The sequence below is a fragment of the Xyrauchen texanus genome, chromosome 25 (assembly GCF_025860055.1).
Source record: "Xyrauchen texanus isolate HMW12.3.18 chromosome 25, RBS_HiC_50CHRs, whole genome shotgun sequence".
Lineage (NCBI taxonomy): Eukaryota > Metazoa > Chordata > Actinopteri > Cypriniformes > Catostomidae > Xyrauchen > Xyrauchen texanus.
Genome location: NC_068300.1, coordinates 136,785 through 155,158, shown reverse-complemented (window position 1 = coordinate 155,158; position 18,374 = coordinate 136,785). Strand labels below are relative to the sequence as shown.

Sequence of the window (18,374 nt, the reverse complement as noted above, 5' to 3'; positions counted from 1 at the left end):
ATTTTAAATGGAGACTTCGGCAGCGTCCGGTTCGAGCGATTCAAGTCCAGAATGGGCCTCAGGCATTGTCTCTATCACGTCTTTGGCAAGGAGACTTTGGACCTCAGAGCTCAAGACCGGCGCGCCCCGCACTGTGACGGTGGAGGACAAAACAGTGTTGAAGCATGGAAGCTGCCTTGAGAACTAAAGCCATTGCCAAGTACGATTGTGCACAGTACCCAACTACAGATGCACGGAAGACCGCAGCACACCTCTGCTTAATGGGCCAGGACATAGAGGCTTGCCTGTGCCCACCAGGATCTTACCTTCAGCAGTTACAGATATACTCAAACCAGCCCGTCTGGCACCAACGATCATGCCACGCTCCAAATCACTGAGATCACATTGTTCCCCATTCTTATGGTTGATGTGAACATTAACTGAAACTCCTGACCCGTATCTGCATGATTTTATGCACTGCTGCCACACGATTGGCTGATTACATAATCGCATGATTAATTAGGTGTACCGAATAAAGTGTACAGTGACTGTATATCTACGTTTGGCATAATTCGATCAAATGGTCAAAATGAAATCTATACAATCTATACAAAAAGTATCAAAACTATACAATATTTACATGTTGAAAAATGTCAAACTTCAAAACTGCAATTGACAAGATTTTTTGCAGGAAAAAAAAGGTCTCTTTAGATTCCTTGGGGACCTCAAATCACAGTGGCATACCATTGCGAAACTCAGTATGCATCATCAGCACTGTGCCCTGAGGGTACCTCTAAAGTTTTGAGCCAGCGCCACCTTGTGGTCAAAACTAATTGTATAAAAGTGCTTATAATGTTTGATGATTTTCGGCTATTGCTCTGTGACTGTTCTCTTTAGATTCCTTTGGTCATGCCCAATACAGTGACACCAAACGGGGGGTTTGAGGGCAAGTTACCAAAAAGCATCTGAGGCTGTATCTCGGCAACGCTTCGCAGTGAGGTCAGGGTGTGTGAGAATGACACACCCTGACCTCACCATGTAAACTTGATGACTGTGCCACCTATTGGTCAAAAGATATAATGAACTGCATTTTAATGTGTGCTGCTTGTCTTAAAGTCATAGTCAGTGATGTCCAGTGACACTTCCGGACATGCATCGGTGTGCTTGAGCCCGTAATGGCTGCTTGAAGCTCTATTTAAATCTTGAAAGAAATGAGAATGTGTGTGTACTCTTTATCTTCTATTTTTGGTGTGATATCCTGTGCGTGTGTGTGTATGTGTGAACTACGTCACCTTTCCTTCCCTCATGTTAAAACTTCTCACACACACACACACACACACACACACACATGTGATGTACTGTCTACTGTGTCAGGAGCGACTGACGGGTTCACCGCGGTAAAATGATTCAATCTAGTGAGTACAAGAGCTTTTAACATGATTTATGACATTATTTACCAGAGTAATTATTGATGCTCTTACACACTGAAAATGTTTATCTGTGAGGAAATATTCAATATGTATTTAATAACAGGAGAAAATGATATTACTGGCGTATCGGGTTGAATGATGGCATGTCAACATTTCTATTAACCAACCAATAGAAAAACAGCACTGACACTAAACCAAATAATCAAAGTGACAGTGTGTATGATGGGATATACCACGTGTGAAATATACAATAATGTTCTGTAGGTGGACTAATGACCATGACCAGAATTAATATATATATATATAGTATTCACAACATACACAATATACGTGCCGGACGTGACTTTACTGAACCATAAATGACAATTATAAAAACATCTGAACATGGTAAATATAACTAATTACACAAACAATATTTTGTGCCAAACTCTCAAGGTGAGGGTTAAAACGGAGTTTAAGATTTACTGTCTTCTGATGTTGAACTTTAGAAAGGAAACACACTTCCTTTACATCAGACACATGAAAGTCAATGAAGTGTTTCTGTGGGTGTATGACACACATTTAGACAACTTTCCCTCTTTAAACTGAAGGATTCACTTTTCTATGTGTTTTGTGAGAGTTTTGTGTCTTATATATTTGGAACGGCTCGTATTTTAAATGTCTTCATCAAGCTTCTTAACCAAGAAGTCTTCTGAGATCTCGTGGTCCACGTCAGCAGATGCTTCTGGTCAATATCAAACTCTAAATGTTTGAGTGCTTTTTATAAGTCAAAGTAGCTCTAACCCGCACCTCCAATCTCGCTTCATTAATCAGATGCCAGGTGTGCCAACTCCAGACTTTCCTTGGTCAACCAGCATCAGAAGAAATATCATGTGTGTTGGCACGCTACGTTTGTTGGTTATATGATCCACAATATAGACCAGTATAAACCAGCCTGGACAGCATGGAAATGCATGATGTTTTTAACTGTTTGCATTGTGTTTGCTGCTGGTTTATCTCAGTATAAATGAATATAAATAAAGATGAGAGTGTTGAAATGGTCGTGTTCCTTCCTGTGCACACACCATTATAACCACCAGCACAACCCAAAGATTTACTGTTTCTACTATTTACTTCTGTGAAATAATCAACGCCTTTCAATTCCCCTAAACTCTGTGGAAGTTCATGCACATTTCGCGTTATTAAATAGTGTACATAATGGCTATCAGAGCTGTCTTCTCACCTTTGTGCTGACAGGAAGTGTGTGGTTTGTGTAGCTGAGGACACTTCTTACTGGTGTTCTTCAGAAACACTCAGAACCCTCATGATGAAGATGTGTGTTTTGTGATCAGAAGTGGGATATGTGTTTCATGGGATCTCTCAGGATGTTTAGGATGGGTTATGATAGTAAACATTGCTTTATATGCAAGCTAGCATCAAAGTTAGGCAGATGAATGGACAGTGACAGTAATGTTCTACTTCTCTTGAGAACAATCAATCAAATCATGTATAAAGCCATCAAAGATATCTGAAGATACCCAAGACTTGTGCAGTCCTGTGGAACCAGGATTCATGTGTTTGTGAGACGGGTTTACTGTCTCTCTGTTCCTCTCATTCAGATCAGTCCATCTTCTGCTGCTGCTGTTGTGCTCTTCAGACCAGGTAATATCAGGATAAATACCACTGTAATGCTCAGTGAGACACTAGTGAGACAGTAATGAGCTGTGATCTCTCTCAGAACCAGCACGCGTGTGGATGTGACCGACGGCAGATATCCAGGATCCTTCTACATGGTATTCACTCACTCACTCACTCATTCATGTGTTCATAGTGGAGCATTTCTTCTGTGCTGTGTTTCTGATGTGGGTGATATTTCCAGTCTCAGCTGTCAAAGAAGAAGCAGCCGCCGCCTCCTGCTCCTCCTGATGATGATGATGATGTCGGAGTGGTGAAGGTGGTGGCGATGTATGACTTCACAGCGAGAGAGAGTTCAGATCTCACACTGCATCATGGAGAGGAGTACACTATACTACACAAACAAGACCAGCTGTGGTGGAGAGCCAAAGACAGACTCGGGTCAGTGTGTGTGTGTAAGTGTTCAGTGTTTTCTTCAGTGTAATGTGCTGATTCTCTCTCGCTCTGTCTCTCTCTCTCTCCTTCAGGAACAAAGGATTCATTCCCAGTAATTATGTCACAGAAATTGGAACAATGGAGGCCAATCAGTGAGTATCATCCCATCAGAAGCATCTCTCAGAGACATCTACACTGCAAAAAAACATTTTCTCACTGAGAATTTTTGTCTTGTTTTCCTGTAAAAATATCTACACACAATATACATTTACCTCAGAAGCAAAATGACATACAGTGGCAAGAAAAAGTATGTGAACCCTTTGCAATTAGCTGGTTTTCTGAATTATTTGATCATAAAATGTGATCTTGTTACGATTGCAGGACGAAGTCAAGAGAGCAGGATCTAAGTGCAGCTTAAAATTAAATTAAAAACGAGTCCAGATACAAAACTTGGAAAACACAGAAACAAAAGTAAAACTCGGGAACTAAACAAACATTACATCCATGGGGATAACAGGAAACAACAACTGACAAAGACTGAGCATACACATGGAAATGACATACATTGGGGCAAAGAAGGTAAATGAGAAACAGCTGGGAACAATCAGGGCAGGAACCAGGAACAGAGACACAACAAGTTAAACAAAACTTCAAACTAAAAGTCTATTAAACACCTAGTGACCTCTGGTGGCCGCTAGGGCAAAAGTCTCAGGTGTGACATAGCTCCCCCTTTAAGGAGCGACTCCTGGCACTCCTTAACATAACACCCAAAACAAATATTGTTAACAGAAGGAGCTTGCGGATGATCAGTAGGGCTGAGAGGTGGACACAGGGCCGGGACTGGGTCAGGAGGCCTGAGAGGTGGACACAGGGCCGGGACTGGGTCAGGAGGCCTGAGAGGTGGACACAGGGCCGGGACTGGGTCAGGAGGCCTGAGAGGTGGACACAGGGCCATGACTGAGTCAGGAGGCCTGAGAGGTGGACACAGGGCCATGACTGGGTCAGGAGGCCTGGTAGGTGTACATAGGGCCGGGACTGGGTCAGGAGGCCTGAGGGGTGGACACAGGGCCAGGACTGGGTCGGGTGGCAGTGCCGCTGGAGGAGTCGTCTCTTGTAGAGCAGGCGGAGTCATGGAAGACTCTGAGGGTGGAGTCACCATAGTCAGGAGTGCTGGCAGCAACTGGAAAATGACCTACATGATCGCAAGCATGGATAGTGACGGGAACGACCTTCATGGTCATGAGCACGTGCAGTGACAGGGGAATAGGAGCCCTTCTTCTCTTCCTCGTCCGGATGGCTGCGAGCACAACTGTGAGAGACTGGGAAGGCGGAGCCATGGGAAGGTCAAAGAAGACAGGCAGAGCCATGGGAGGCTTGAGAAGCAGAGCCATGAGAGGCTCGAGTGGCAGAGCCATGGTGCCCCCCCCCCCCCAAAAAAACAATTCCACTAGGGCTGAAGCGGGTGTGAACGCTGGCTATGGGATGTACAAAGCTGGCAACACTGGCTCTGGGACAGACGAGGCTTCAAGAACAGGCTCGTTGGCTGTGGCAGGCATGGGCGTTGGCTCGTTGGCCATGGCAGGTGTGGGCTTGTTGGCCGTGGCAGGCGTGGCCGTTGGCTCGTTGGCTGTGGCAGACATGGGCATTGGTTCATTGGCCGTGGCAGACATGGGTGTTGGCTCGTTGGCCATGGCAGGCGTGTGCGCCGGTAGCGGCATGGGGTTCCCGGCATACCCCACAGTGTAAGGGGAGAATGTGAACCTCAAAACAAGGTCAATGAACTCTACAAAAGAGAGTTCACACCTGCCTCTAGGCATGCAGGACTTCACCGGCTCATTGAGTCCAAGGCGATAGAGGTCCTTAACACAAAGCTCTCCTCAATAATAATCCTGGGCGAGACTGCAGAAAAGCTCTGTATACTGCTTTATGGTTTGATCTCTCTGTTTGATATGCAGTAGTTAAAAAGCCGCTAGAGCCATAGTAGTGGGTCAGTTGATCTGTAACGAATGCAGGAAGAAGTCAAGAGAGCAGGATCTAAGTGCAGCTTTAATTAAATAAGAAAACGAGTCCAGATACAAAACTTGGAAAACACAGGAACAAAACAAAACTAAAACTCAGGAACTGAACAAACGTTACATCCATGCAGATAACAGGAAACAACAGCCGACAAAGACTGAGCATACACAAGGACATTAAATACTTTGGGGCAAACAAGGTAAACAAGATACAGCTGGGAACAATCAGGGCAGGAACCAGGAACAGAGACACAACAAGGTTAACAAAACTTCAAACTAAAAGTCTCTTAAACACCTAGCGACCTCTGGTGGCTGCTAGGGCAAAAGTCTGAAGTGTAACAGATCTCATTTTCATCATGTTTAGACAAACAAGTCAAAAGTATAAACAAACACAATGTACTTAAACTAGCTGGATAGGGATATTCATCTTTTCACAGTTAGACAAACTGTCTATAAATGGAGATGATTTAGTACTATAGGTACTCTCAATAAAAGTGGCCGTTAGATATTCATCTGTCCACAGTTAGACAAACTGTCTATAATTGGAGATGATTTAGTACTATAGGTACTCTCAATAGAAGTGGCCGTTAGATATTCATCTGTTCACAGTTAGACAAACTGTCTATAAATGGAGATGATTTAGTACTATAGGTACTCTCTCTAGAAGTGGCCGTTAGATATTCATCTGTCCACAGTTAGACAAACTGTCTATAATTGGAGATGATTTAGTACTATAGGTACTCTCTCTAGAAGTGGCCGTTTGATATTCATCTGTCCACAGTTAGACAAACTGTCTATAAATGGAGATGATTTAGTACTATAGGTACTCTCAATAGAAGTGGCCGTTAGATATTCATCTGTCCACAGTTAGACAAACTGTCTATAAATGGAGATGATTTAGTACTGTAGGTACCTCACTAGAAGTGGCGTAGATATTCATCTGTCCACAGTTAGACAAACTGTCTATAAATGGAGATGATTTAGTACTATAGGTACTCTCACTAGAAGTGGCCGTTAGATATTCATCTGTCCAAAGTTAGACAAACTGTCTATAAATGGAGATGATTTAGTACTATAGGTACTCTCTCTAGAAGTGACCGTTAGATATTCATCTGTCCACAGTTAGACAAACTGTCAATAAATGGAGATGATTTAGTACTATAGGTACTCTCACTAGAAGTGAGGTCCAGGAATGCCACCCTTGTCGAGATGCGTGATGTTGACAATGAACCGACTGCGGCACTCCCACGTGTGGCTTGACAACCCATGTGGCGTATTGGCCACATGTCACCTCCTCCTAGCCTGGGCTGGATGTGGTCTCTGCAGGGTCTTTTCCCCCTAAAAGAATAGGAACGGGAATGATCACCTTCCCTGATGCATTTCATAGTGTTAAGATAGCCCCAGCCACTTTATGCTCTATGATGAGAAACATGGAGAGAGAAAAGGCCGCAGCTGGCCAGCTTGCTCCCGTGATAGTCATGTCACCTGTTCCCCCCTTAGGGGTGCTGGGAACCCAAGGTCTGTATATGACAACTTTTCTGGGGCTGTTGGGGAGAGTTACGTGCGACCAATACAGTTGCTTCTAGCACGCAGTATCTTGCTTGCACCTGTGTCAGCAGTTCACGTAACACGGTCTAGTGCATGGCGCTTTTAAATGGGACCCCTTGTGTGACTACATTAGACACAACGTCGAGTGAGTGACAGAAGGGAACGGAGGTTACAACAGTAACCATGATGTTCTTTGTAACTGATGAGACAATCTGAAAAATGCAATCAGTTTTTTCAAAGTTATTTGTTCAATCACATAGTCATTTCAAGAACAGAAGTGTGTGTGTGTGTGTGTGTGTGTGTGTGTGTGCACGTGCATGTGTGTGTGATCTTTTTATTCAGGTGGTACTGCAAGAACATCAACAGAGCAGAAGCAGAACATTTACTCAGACAAGAGGTGGAGATACTCATCAATCATCCATCAATCATCTATCTGTCAATCATCAACATTATCTGTCATTCATCATCATGTTTTGTGTGTGTGTGTGTGTGTGTGTTTAAGGGTAAGGATGGAGGGTTTGTGGTGAGAAGTTCCAGTCAACCCGGCAGTTACACTGTATCAGTTTTTGCACAAAGGTACTGTTCAAAGACAGTTGTCGATTGATTGATTGATTGATTGATTGATTGATTGATTGAGTAATTGATGTTCAATCGATCAGTTCAGGTAAAGGGGAGGTTAGACATTACCAGATAAAGCAGATAGACGGGGGTCAGTTCTTCTTGGCAGAGCGACATGTGTTCAACTCAATACCAGAACTCATCAACTACCACAAACTTAATTCAGCAGGTACTGACATCAAATCACTTCAGTTCTAGTTCATCAATAGGTCATATAGGGAATTAATGCAGTGTTTGTGTGAGCAGGGCTGGTGGCACGACTGCGGTATCCCATCGGACCCATTGGCAAATGTCTTCCAGCCACAGCAGGATTTAGTTCAGGTAAACACACTCTTCCACACACTAATTCAACCCTAACCCTAAACACAACACTCAACTGAAAGTTTACATTGGGCCACTTTAAACCTGACCAACAAATATTACCCACAACATGACAAGAGCTTCTCAAAACAATAAGCTCTGATCTGATTGGCTGCGGTAAGTCATGTCCAGGAGTCAGAGGTCACAGTCATCAGTCCAGCAGGAATCAAAGTTCAGGGTTTGAGAAACATTTGTGACCTTTAACTCTTTCTCTTGGTGTTGTTTGTAGATAAATGGGAGATTAATCCATCTGAGCTGACGTTCATGAAGGAACTGGGCAGCGGGCAGTTTGGAGTGGTCAGACTGGGCAAATGGAGAGGACAGCATAAAGTGGCCGTTAAAACCATCAGAGAAGGAGCCATGAGTGAAGACGACTTTATAGAGGAAGCCAAGATCATGACGTAAGACACACACACACTTCATCAAATGGAAAGTTTGTTGAGCAGCTGGAAAATGTGAGTGTGAGAACTTCCTGTGCTGTGAATGTTCCACTCTTATGAAGTCTTTATTCAGTGCTTTTCTCAAATGTTTCTGGAGGACTCTAGACGAGTGTGTGTCCTGAACTCACTTGAATACTCTACGCAGGTGTGTGAATGCAAACGCTTTTAACTGCATGTCATAAAGATTTGTTTTGTGCTTTTTTATGCTGAATAATGAAAAGTTACATTCTACATTGAAAAAATAAATAATCTCAATGAACTTTTTGTCACTAGGACTACATTGTTTTGGTATTTGATGTGTATTTTCTGTGGTCAAATAATACTGAAGTATTTAACAATTCCTATATATGTCATGTGAGGCGCACCCAAACGCAAGAGTACAAGATGGGCTTTCACGGTGGAGAGAAAAGGAAACAAAATCAATATGATAACAAAAAAAACAAAACAGGAACCAGAAATTAAAACCCTCACAAGGGGAAACAAAAGAAATACAAAAGCTACAGACAGATAACAAACATGACCGAAAAGACTGGACGAACTGACACGAGACGGAGCACACGGGGAGGATATATGGGAGAGAAATCAGGAGGGAAAATGAGAACAGGTGCCGCAGAAGATGGGCTAACAAGGTAATGGCGTAACCATGGCGATGCGGCATCACTGCAGGACCTGCAAAACAAAAGGAAGAGAGAGACATAAGGCGGGGCATGACGCAAGACTGAGAGACATGAGGCAATACGGAAACAAAGCCATACGCTCACATATAAACAGGCAACCAAGACCAAAGCGGCCGAACCCCAGCACAACATGACAACGGATCACGACCCGGGCGTGCAGTGCAAGGTGAGCACCACGCGAAGCGAGCCCGAGGTCGCGAGAGATAAACACAAAACAATTGGCTTGAGTGCAAGAATGACATAAGAGCAATGCACTTGTGCCAATAACCAACATGAGAATGCATGACAGCATCTAAAGGACGAGACACGAGACACTAAATACAATGTCAGAGGTCAGCCACAAAGACTGAGGGGTCGTGATTGTGACTGTCAAGCTCCAAAAGCACATAAAAGAACCATAAAAGTCATCCGTATCACTCGTGCGCTACATTTCAGTTCTTCTGAAGCCATACGATACTGTTGAGGGAGGAACAGACCGAAATTACAGTGAAAGTGTTAATTCCACCTGTCCTGTAAAATTTGGGATTGTCCCGTATTTAAAGATGAAATGATGCGTCTTGTATCAAATCAATGTGGGACGCGATTTGTCCCGTATTTAAGCAGATCTGATGGCATCACGGCGAAATTGTTCAAGATTGTTAATTAACCTTGATATTTGTTGGACATTTTGCCAATGGTGCATAAGGGACCGTCTGAAAACATCAACCAGAACTCATATCCCAGAGATAGTGTTCAAAAGTGGGAACCCTCATTGTCTCAATGCGTTCAATCATCATTTGAAGTTTGTTTGAAGTCTGAATTAAACATAATGATGAGATTAAAGACACTCGAGGAAACTCTAGCGCCCCCTTGAGTCTTGGGGTTAATAACACACGTAAAGTACAATGAGACCACACGAAGTTTCTCTTGAGTAATCTCACATGCGTCTCTTCTAGAGCTTCACAACACATAGCAACAATGTCTCAAACTGTGATTTACCAAGAAACCAAAGACCTGAATATTCCTCATCCAATCCTCTAAATGATCTCATTTTACATCTCTAAACTCTTCCTATATGTCGGGACTGTAGGAGAAACATCTGCTTAACTCATGAAGAGTGTTCTGATGTTAGTGTAAGGATTACTGATGGTCTCTCTGCTCTGTTTGTGTGTTTGTAGACGATTGTGTCACCCTAAACTAGTGCAGCTGTACGGCGTGTGTGTCACGCAGCGCCCAATCTGCATCGTGACTGAGTTCATGGAGAACGGCTGCTTGCTTGACTTCCTGAGACAGCACAGCAGATCTCTGACACGCGTCACGCAGCTCTTCATCTGTCAGGACGTTTGTGAGGGGATGGAGTACCTGGAACAAAACAAGTTCTTACACAGAGACCTGGTCAGAACTTTACTGTCACTTCCTCAGCAGCTGGATTAAAAACAGCAGCACAACTAGTGTTTTAAAGTTGTGTACATTTGTCATTGTTAAAATACTTTCTTCTAACACCGTTTAATATGCAGAGTAAACACTATAAACACTGTGTCTCTGTTTGTTTTGAGTGACCCGACAATAACATTGACTCGACCAATGGCGTGAGTTGGGGGCGGGGCTATTAGTCTGTTTGGGGGTGGGGGGGCGTATTCGGCGAGCTGTTGGAAAACAATGTGTATTACACTCTTCAGCTTTAAATAAAGTACAGGGTAAAATAACACAAAGAATAATATAAACTTACAATAAATAAATACATTGTTGTGTATTTAAATGCATCACCACAGTGTGTGAAGAGGGTCCATAATGAGATCACATCATTAGTGATCATTAGTGTTACCATCAGTGAGTTCATCGAATCCACAGGTAGATTAAGTGTAACTTACTCAACACTGCATAGAATTTCATGAAATGGTTGTATATTTGAAATGACTCAGACGGCTGATTATTTAATGACTCTTTGATTGACCAAAAGAGTGTGAGAAATGTAAACTGCGTTGTGTGTTTGACTGTGTGTGTTTTGTCCGTAGGCCGCGCGGAACTGTCTGGTGAACGAGAGGAATGTTGTGAAAGTGTGTGACTTTGGAATGACCAGGTCAGAGTTCAGATCAGCACTAACCCCGTTACACCCTATTTATATCTCACTATGAAACCAATGACTACACCAGCAAGCACAACTACACTGTACAAAATGAAATAAAAATACATTCTATAAATATTTTCACTATGCTTTTTAAAAATGTCCTTTAAATGAAAATAATGTTACACTAAAAACCATTCCACAAACATTGCAGTTTGGTCTAAGTTTTATAGTTATAGTAAAAATGTTGTATTGACATTTTGAGGCTACTTTAAATAAAAAACCTTCCATGAAGGAATTTTTTACAACATATCCAAAATGTTTTATATTGGTTCTATAAAGATTACGATGTGTATTTTGTGGTGGTGGTGTAGTGGTCTAAGCACATAACTGGTAATATGGTAATCAGAAGGTTGCTGGTTTGATCCCCACAGTCACCACCACTGTGTCCTTGAGAAAGGCACTTAACTCCAGGTTGCTCCGGGGGGATTGTCCCTGTAATAAGTGCTCTGTATAATACATTGGTACTCAGAAGGTTGCTGGTTTGATCCCCACAGTCACCACCATTGTGTGCTTGAGTAAGACACTTAACTCCAGGTTGCTCCGGGGGGATTGTCCCTGTAATAAGTGCTCTGTATAATACATTGGTACTCAGAAGGTTGCTGGTTTGATCCCCACAGTCACCACCATTGTGTCCTTGAGTAAGGCACTTAACTCCAGGTTGCTCCGGGGGGATTGTCCCTGTAATAAGTGCTCTGTATAATACACTGGTACTCAGGAGGTTGCTGGTTCGATCCCCACAGTCACCACCATTGTGTCCTTGAGTAAGACACTTAACTCCAGGTTGCTCCGGGGGGATTGTCCCTGTAATAAGTGCACTGTAAGTCACTTTGGATAAAAGCGTCTGCCAAATGCATAAATGTAAATGTAAATGTATTTGAGACTGAAATATATGTTTCGTTAAGTTGTTTGGTCCTCATTTTTTCGTTTTCAAAATCATAAACTGCACGTTATGTTATAGTTAAATTATTTTTTTTTCTAGAACCTTTTTAAAAAGTTGTTCGGCAACCTAACCTAACTGCAGCCAAAATGCAGCACTGTGAAATGGTCTAAAAACATTGTGTTTGCTGAGAGTTTCAAGACGTTTTCATTGTTGTTCTCTGTTACTGCAGATACGTGATGGATAATCAGTACACCAGCTCTGTGGGCTCCCGGTTTCCTGTCAAATGGTCTCCACCTGAAGTTCTTCATTTCAACAAGTTCAGCAGCAAATCAGACGTCTGGTCATTTGGTGAGGTCAGGGGAAAGAGGTTGAGGGTTAGCAGTGTGTTCTGTAAGTGTGAAGATGTAACCTGTGAGTGTGTGTGTGCGCAGGTGTGCTGATGTGGGAAGTGTTCTCAGAGGGAAAGACTCCATTTGAGAAGCACTCTAATTTGGAGGTGGTGGAGGAAGTAACTCAGGGTGGCCGTCTGTACAGACCTCACAGAGCATCCACAAACATCTACAACATCATGTACAGATGCTGGCATGAGGTGAAGCAAACATGATTATTTCATCATCTGTGTCCAACTTCTCCACATTCACTTAAATGTAGAATTTAGAATAATTTAATTAGCGCTTCAATTGTGCCTGTCATTGTGTGCACTGTTGTGATAGTTATGTCATGTTTGTATTGTTTTTGTTATTAGAGACCTCATGGACGACCGACTTTCTCTGAGTTACTGCAGAATATCAAACACATTACTGAGGACGAGACGAACAAGACAGACACATGAACACCACAAACACAGGAATACCACAGACAAATGAACACCACAGACTCAAGAACACCACAGACACAAAAAACAACAGACAAATGAACACCACAGACTCAAGAACACCACAGACACAAAAAAACAAGAGATACATAAACACAATAGACACATGAACACCACAGAAACATAAACAACAGACATATGAACATCACAGACTCTTAAACACCACAGACACATGACATATGAACACCACAGACACATAAACAACAGACAAATGAACACCACAGGCACTTGAACACAACAGACACATAAACAACAGACATATGAACACCACAGACACATAAACAACAGACACATGAACACCACAGACACATAAACTCAACAGACACATTAACACCACAGACACATAAACACCACAGACACATTACACATAAACACCAAAAACACATGACATGTAAACATCACAGACACATGACACATAAACACCAAAGACGTATAACCATTAGAAACATGTAAACACCACAGTCACATGACATGTGAACACCACTGACACATGACACATAAACACCAAAGACCCATGTCACATGAACACCACAGACACATGACACATAAACACCAAAGACGTATAACCATTAGAAACATTTAAAAACCACAGTCACATGACATGTGAACACCACAGACACATAAACTCAACAGACACATTAACACCACAGACACATAAACACCACAGACACATTACACATAAACACCAAAAACACATGACATGTAAACACCACAGACACATGACACATAAACACCAAAGACGTATAACCATTAGAAACATGTAAACACCACAGTCACATGACATGTGAACACCACTGACACATGACATATAAACACCAAAGACCCATGTCACATGAACACCACAGACACATGACACATAAACACCAAAGACGTATAACCATTAGAAACATTTAAACACCACAGTCACATGACATGTGAACACCACTGACACATGACACATAAACACCAAAGACCCATGTCACATGAACACCACAGACACAGGACACAAAAACACCACAGACATATAACCACTAGAGACACATAAATACCACAGACACATGACACATGAACACCACAGACACATAAAAAACAGACAAATGAACAACACAGACACTTGAACACCACAGACACATGAACACCAAAGACGTATAACCATTAGAAACATTTAAACACCACAGTCACATGACATGTGAACACCACTGACACATGACACATATACACCAAAGACCCATGTAACATGAACACCACAGACACAGGACACAAAATCACCACAGACATATAACCACTAGAGACACATAAACACCACAGACACATGACACATAAACACCAAAGACGTATAACCATTAGAAACATGTAAACACCACAGTCACATGACATGTGAACACCACTGACACATAAACACCAAAGACCCATGTCACATGAACACCACAGACACATTACACATAAACACAAAAGACACATGACCACTAGAGACACATGAGCACCACAGACACATAAACACCACAGACACATTACATATAAACACCAAAGACACATGTCACATTAACACCACAGACACATGACACATAAACACCAAAGACCCATGTCACATTAACACCACAGACACATAAACACCACAGACACATGACACATAAACACCAAAGACACATGACCACTTGAGACATTGTGGCAGGGAACTCTACTACAGCGTATCCCTCCTCCTTCCCGCGTTTCGGCACCAGTGTAAAGGTATTCAATGGAAAGGAGGAGGGGAGAACCGGCTTGACGATATAAATAATAGTTTAATGGTAAACTTAAAAGACAACATAAACACACATGACGGACATGTCCATAAACGATCTCTCTCTCCCGCACGACACCCTGCAGTCGACCTTTATACCTTGGAGGCTTGATTAGCCTAATACGGGACCGGGTGCATAGGATCACGACCCGGCCCCGCCCTCCGTCCTGCCACAGACACTTAAACACCACATATACATGACACATGAACACCACAGATACATTCCCACCACAGATACATGACACATAAACACCAAAGACATATGACCACTAGAGACAAATAAACACCACAGACACATGACACAGAAACACCAAAGACACATGACCACTAGAGACACTTAAACACCACATATACATGACACATGAACACCACAGATAAATAAACACCACAGACACATGACACATATACACCAAAAACACATGACACATGAACACCACAGACACATAAACAACAGACAAATGAACAACACAGACACTTGAACACAACAGACACATGACACATATACACCAAAGACTCATGAAACATGAACTCCACTGACACATAAACTCAACAGAAACATTAACACCACAGACACATGACACATAAACACCAAAGACACATGACCACTAGAGACACTTAAACACCACATATACATGACACATGAACACCACAGATAAATGAACACCACAGACACATGACACATAAACACCAAAGACACGTGACCACAGACACATAAACACCAAAGACACATGACCACTAGAGACACATAAACACCACAGACACATGAACACCACAGACACATGACACATATACACCAAAGACACATGACCAACAAACACATAAACACCACAGACACATTACATATAAACACCAAAGACACATGACACATGAACACCACAGACACATGACACATATACCCCAAAGACACATGACCACTAGAGACACATGAACACCACAGACACATGACACATATACCCCAAAGACACATGACCACTAGAGACACATGAACACCACAGACACAGGACACATAAACACCAAAGACACATGACCACTAGAGACACATGAGCATCACAGACACAGGACACATAAACACCAAAGACACATGACCACTAGAGACACATGACCACTAGAGACACATGAACATCACAGACACAGGACACATGAGCACCACAGACACAGGACACATGGACACCACAGACACATGACACATATACCCCAAAGACACATGACCACTAGAGACACATGAACACCACAGACACAGGACACATAAACACCACAGACACTTTACATATAAACACCAAAGACACATGACACATGAACACCACAGACACATGACACATATACCCCAAAGACACATGACCACTAGAGACACATGAACACCACAGACACATGACACATATACCCCAAAGACACATGACCACTAGAGACACATAAACACCACAGACACAGGACACATATACCCCAAAGACACATGACCACTAGAGACACATGAACACCACAGACACATGACACATATACCCCAAAGACACATGACCACTAGAGACACATGACCACTAGAGACACATGAACACCACAGACACATGACACATAAACACCACAGACACATAAACACCACAGACACATGACCACTAGAGACACATGAACACCACAGACACATGACACATAAACACCACAGACACATGACCACTAGAGACACATGAACACCACAGACACATGACCACTAGAGACACATGAGCACCACAGACACATAAACACCACAGACACATGACCACTAGAGACACATGAACACCAGACACATAAATACCACAGAAACATAAACACCAAAGACACATGACCACATGTTCTTGGTCTTGACTTTGTCTCAACCCCTCAAAGTCTTGGTCATTACATTCCCTTGCATCTGTATATAACTGATTTGAATTTGTACATTTGGATATGTATATATTTTTTGCCTTATTGTTTTTTCTATTTAAACTTATATTTTCTATTCTCATTTTATCTTTATTCGATTTTTTAATTATTAACATTGTCTTATTGTTGAATTGTTTGTGCTTTGGAAGCTTCTGTCACCAAGACAAATTACTTGTATGTGTAAGAATACTTGGCAATAAAGCTCATACTGATTCTGATTCAGACACATGAACACCACAAACACATGAACACCACAGATACATGAACACCATAAACACATGAACACCACAGATACATGAACACCACAGACAAATAAACACCACAGACACATGAACACCGCAGACACATAAACACCACAGACACATGAACATCACAGACAAATAAACACCACAGACACATGAACACCACAGACACATAAACACCACAGACAAATAAGCACCACTGACACATGAACATCACAGACACATAAACACCACAGACAAATAAACACCACAGTCAAATAAACACCACAGGCACATGAACACCGCAGACACATAAACACCACAGACACATGAACATCACAGACAAATAAACACCACAGACACATGAACACCACAGACACATAAACACCACAGACAAATAAGCACCACTGACACATGAACATCACAGACACATAAACACTACAGACAAATAAACACCACAGTCAAATAAACACCACAGGCACATGAACACCGCAGACACATAAACACCACAGACACATGAACATCACAGACAAATAAACACCACAGACAAATAAACACCACAGACACATGAACATCACAGACACATGAACATCACAGACAAATAAACACCACATACACATGAATACCACAGTCAAATAAACACCACAGACACATGAACATCACAGACAAATAAACAACACAGACACATGAACATCACAGACACATGAACAGCACAGACAAATAAACACCACAGACACATAAATACAACAGACAAATAAACACAACTGACACATGAACACCGCAGAGACATAAACACCACAGACAAATAAACACCACATGCGCATGAACACCACAGACACATAAACACCACAGACACATGAACATCACAGACAAATAAACACCACAGACAAATAAACACCACAGACACATGAACATCACAGACACATGAACACCACAGACAAATAAACACCACAGACACATGAACACCACAGACAAATAAACACCACAGACACATGAACATCACAGACAAATAAACACCACAGACACATGAACATCACAGACAAATAAACAACACAGACACATGAACATCACAGACACATGAACAGCACAGACAAATAAACACCACAGACACATAAATACAACAGACAAATAAACACAACTGACACATGAACACCGCAGAGACATAAACACCACAGACAAATAAACACCACATGCGCATGAACACCACAGACACATAAACACCACAGACACATGAACATCACAGACAAATAAACACCACAGACAAATAAACACCACAGACACATGAACATCACAGACACATGAACACCACAGACAAATAAACACCACAGACACATGAACACCACAGACAAATAAACACCACAGACACATGAACACCACAGACAAATAAACACCACAGACACATGAACATCACAGACACATAAACACCACAGACACATGAACACCACATGACCGTCATCATGCGCAAACATTTCTGTAAACAAGAGGATTGGTCTTATACTTCTCTCTGTTAACAAGATTTAGACTGGT

The 18,374-nt window shown here is 42.2% G+C and overlaps 1 protein-coding gene across 1 annotated transcript; it reads left to right on the top strand.

Annotated features, from left to right (window-relative positions):
• The first annotated feature begins 1,336 nt into the window (after positions 1 to 1,336).
• Positions 1,337 to 16,823, top strand: txk (TXK tyrosine kinase). Its single transcript, XM_052091408.1, has 15 exons — positions 1,337 to 1,394; positions 3,008 to 3,050; positions 3,127 to 3,181; positions 3,268 to 3,464; positions 3,551 to 3,610; positions 7,364 to 7,418; positions 7,524 to 7,597; positions 7,681 to 7,808; positions 7,886 to 7,960; positions 8,229 to 8,400; positions 10,274 to 10,490; positions 11,111 to 11,175; positions 12,333 to 12,451; positions 12,535 to 12,692; positions 12,849 to 16,823. The coding sequence occupies exons 1-15, from the start codon at positions 1,382 to 1,384 to the stop codon at positions 12,933 to 12,935; spliced, it is 1,518 nt and encodes a 505-aa protein (XP_051947368.1). The 5' UTR covers positions 1,337 to 1,381; the 3' UTR covers positions 12,936 to 16,823.
• Positions 16,824 to 18,374: the final 1,551 nt, after the last annotated feature.

Coding starts and splice junctions, on each gene's coding strand:
- txk (XM_052091408.1), top strand. Junction 3,051..3,126: donor TGTTGTGCTCTTCAGACCAG/GTAATATCAGGA, acceptor GATCTCTCTCAG/AACCAGCACGCGTGTGGATG. Junction 3,465..3,550: donor AGAGCCAAAGACAGACTCGG/GTCAGTGTGTGT, acceptor TCTCTCCTTCAG/GAACAAAGGATTCATTCCCA.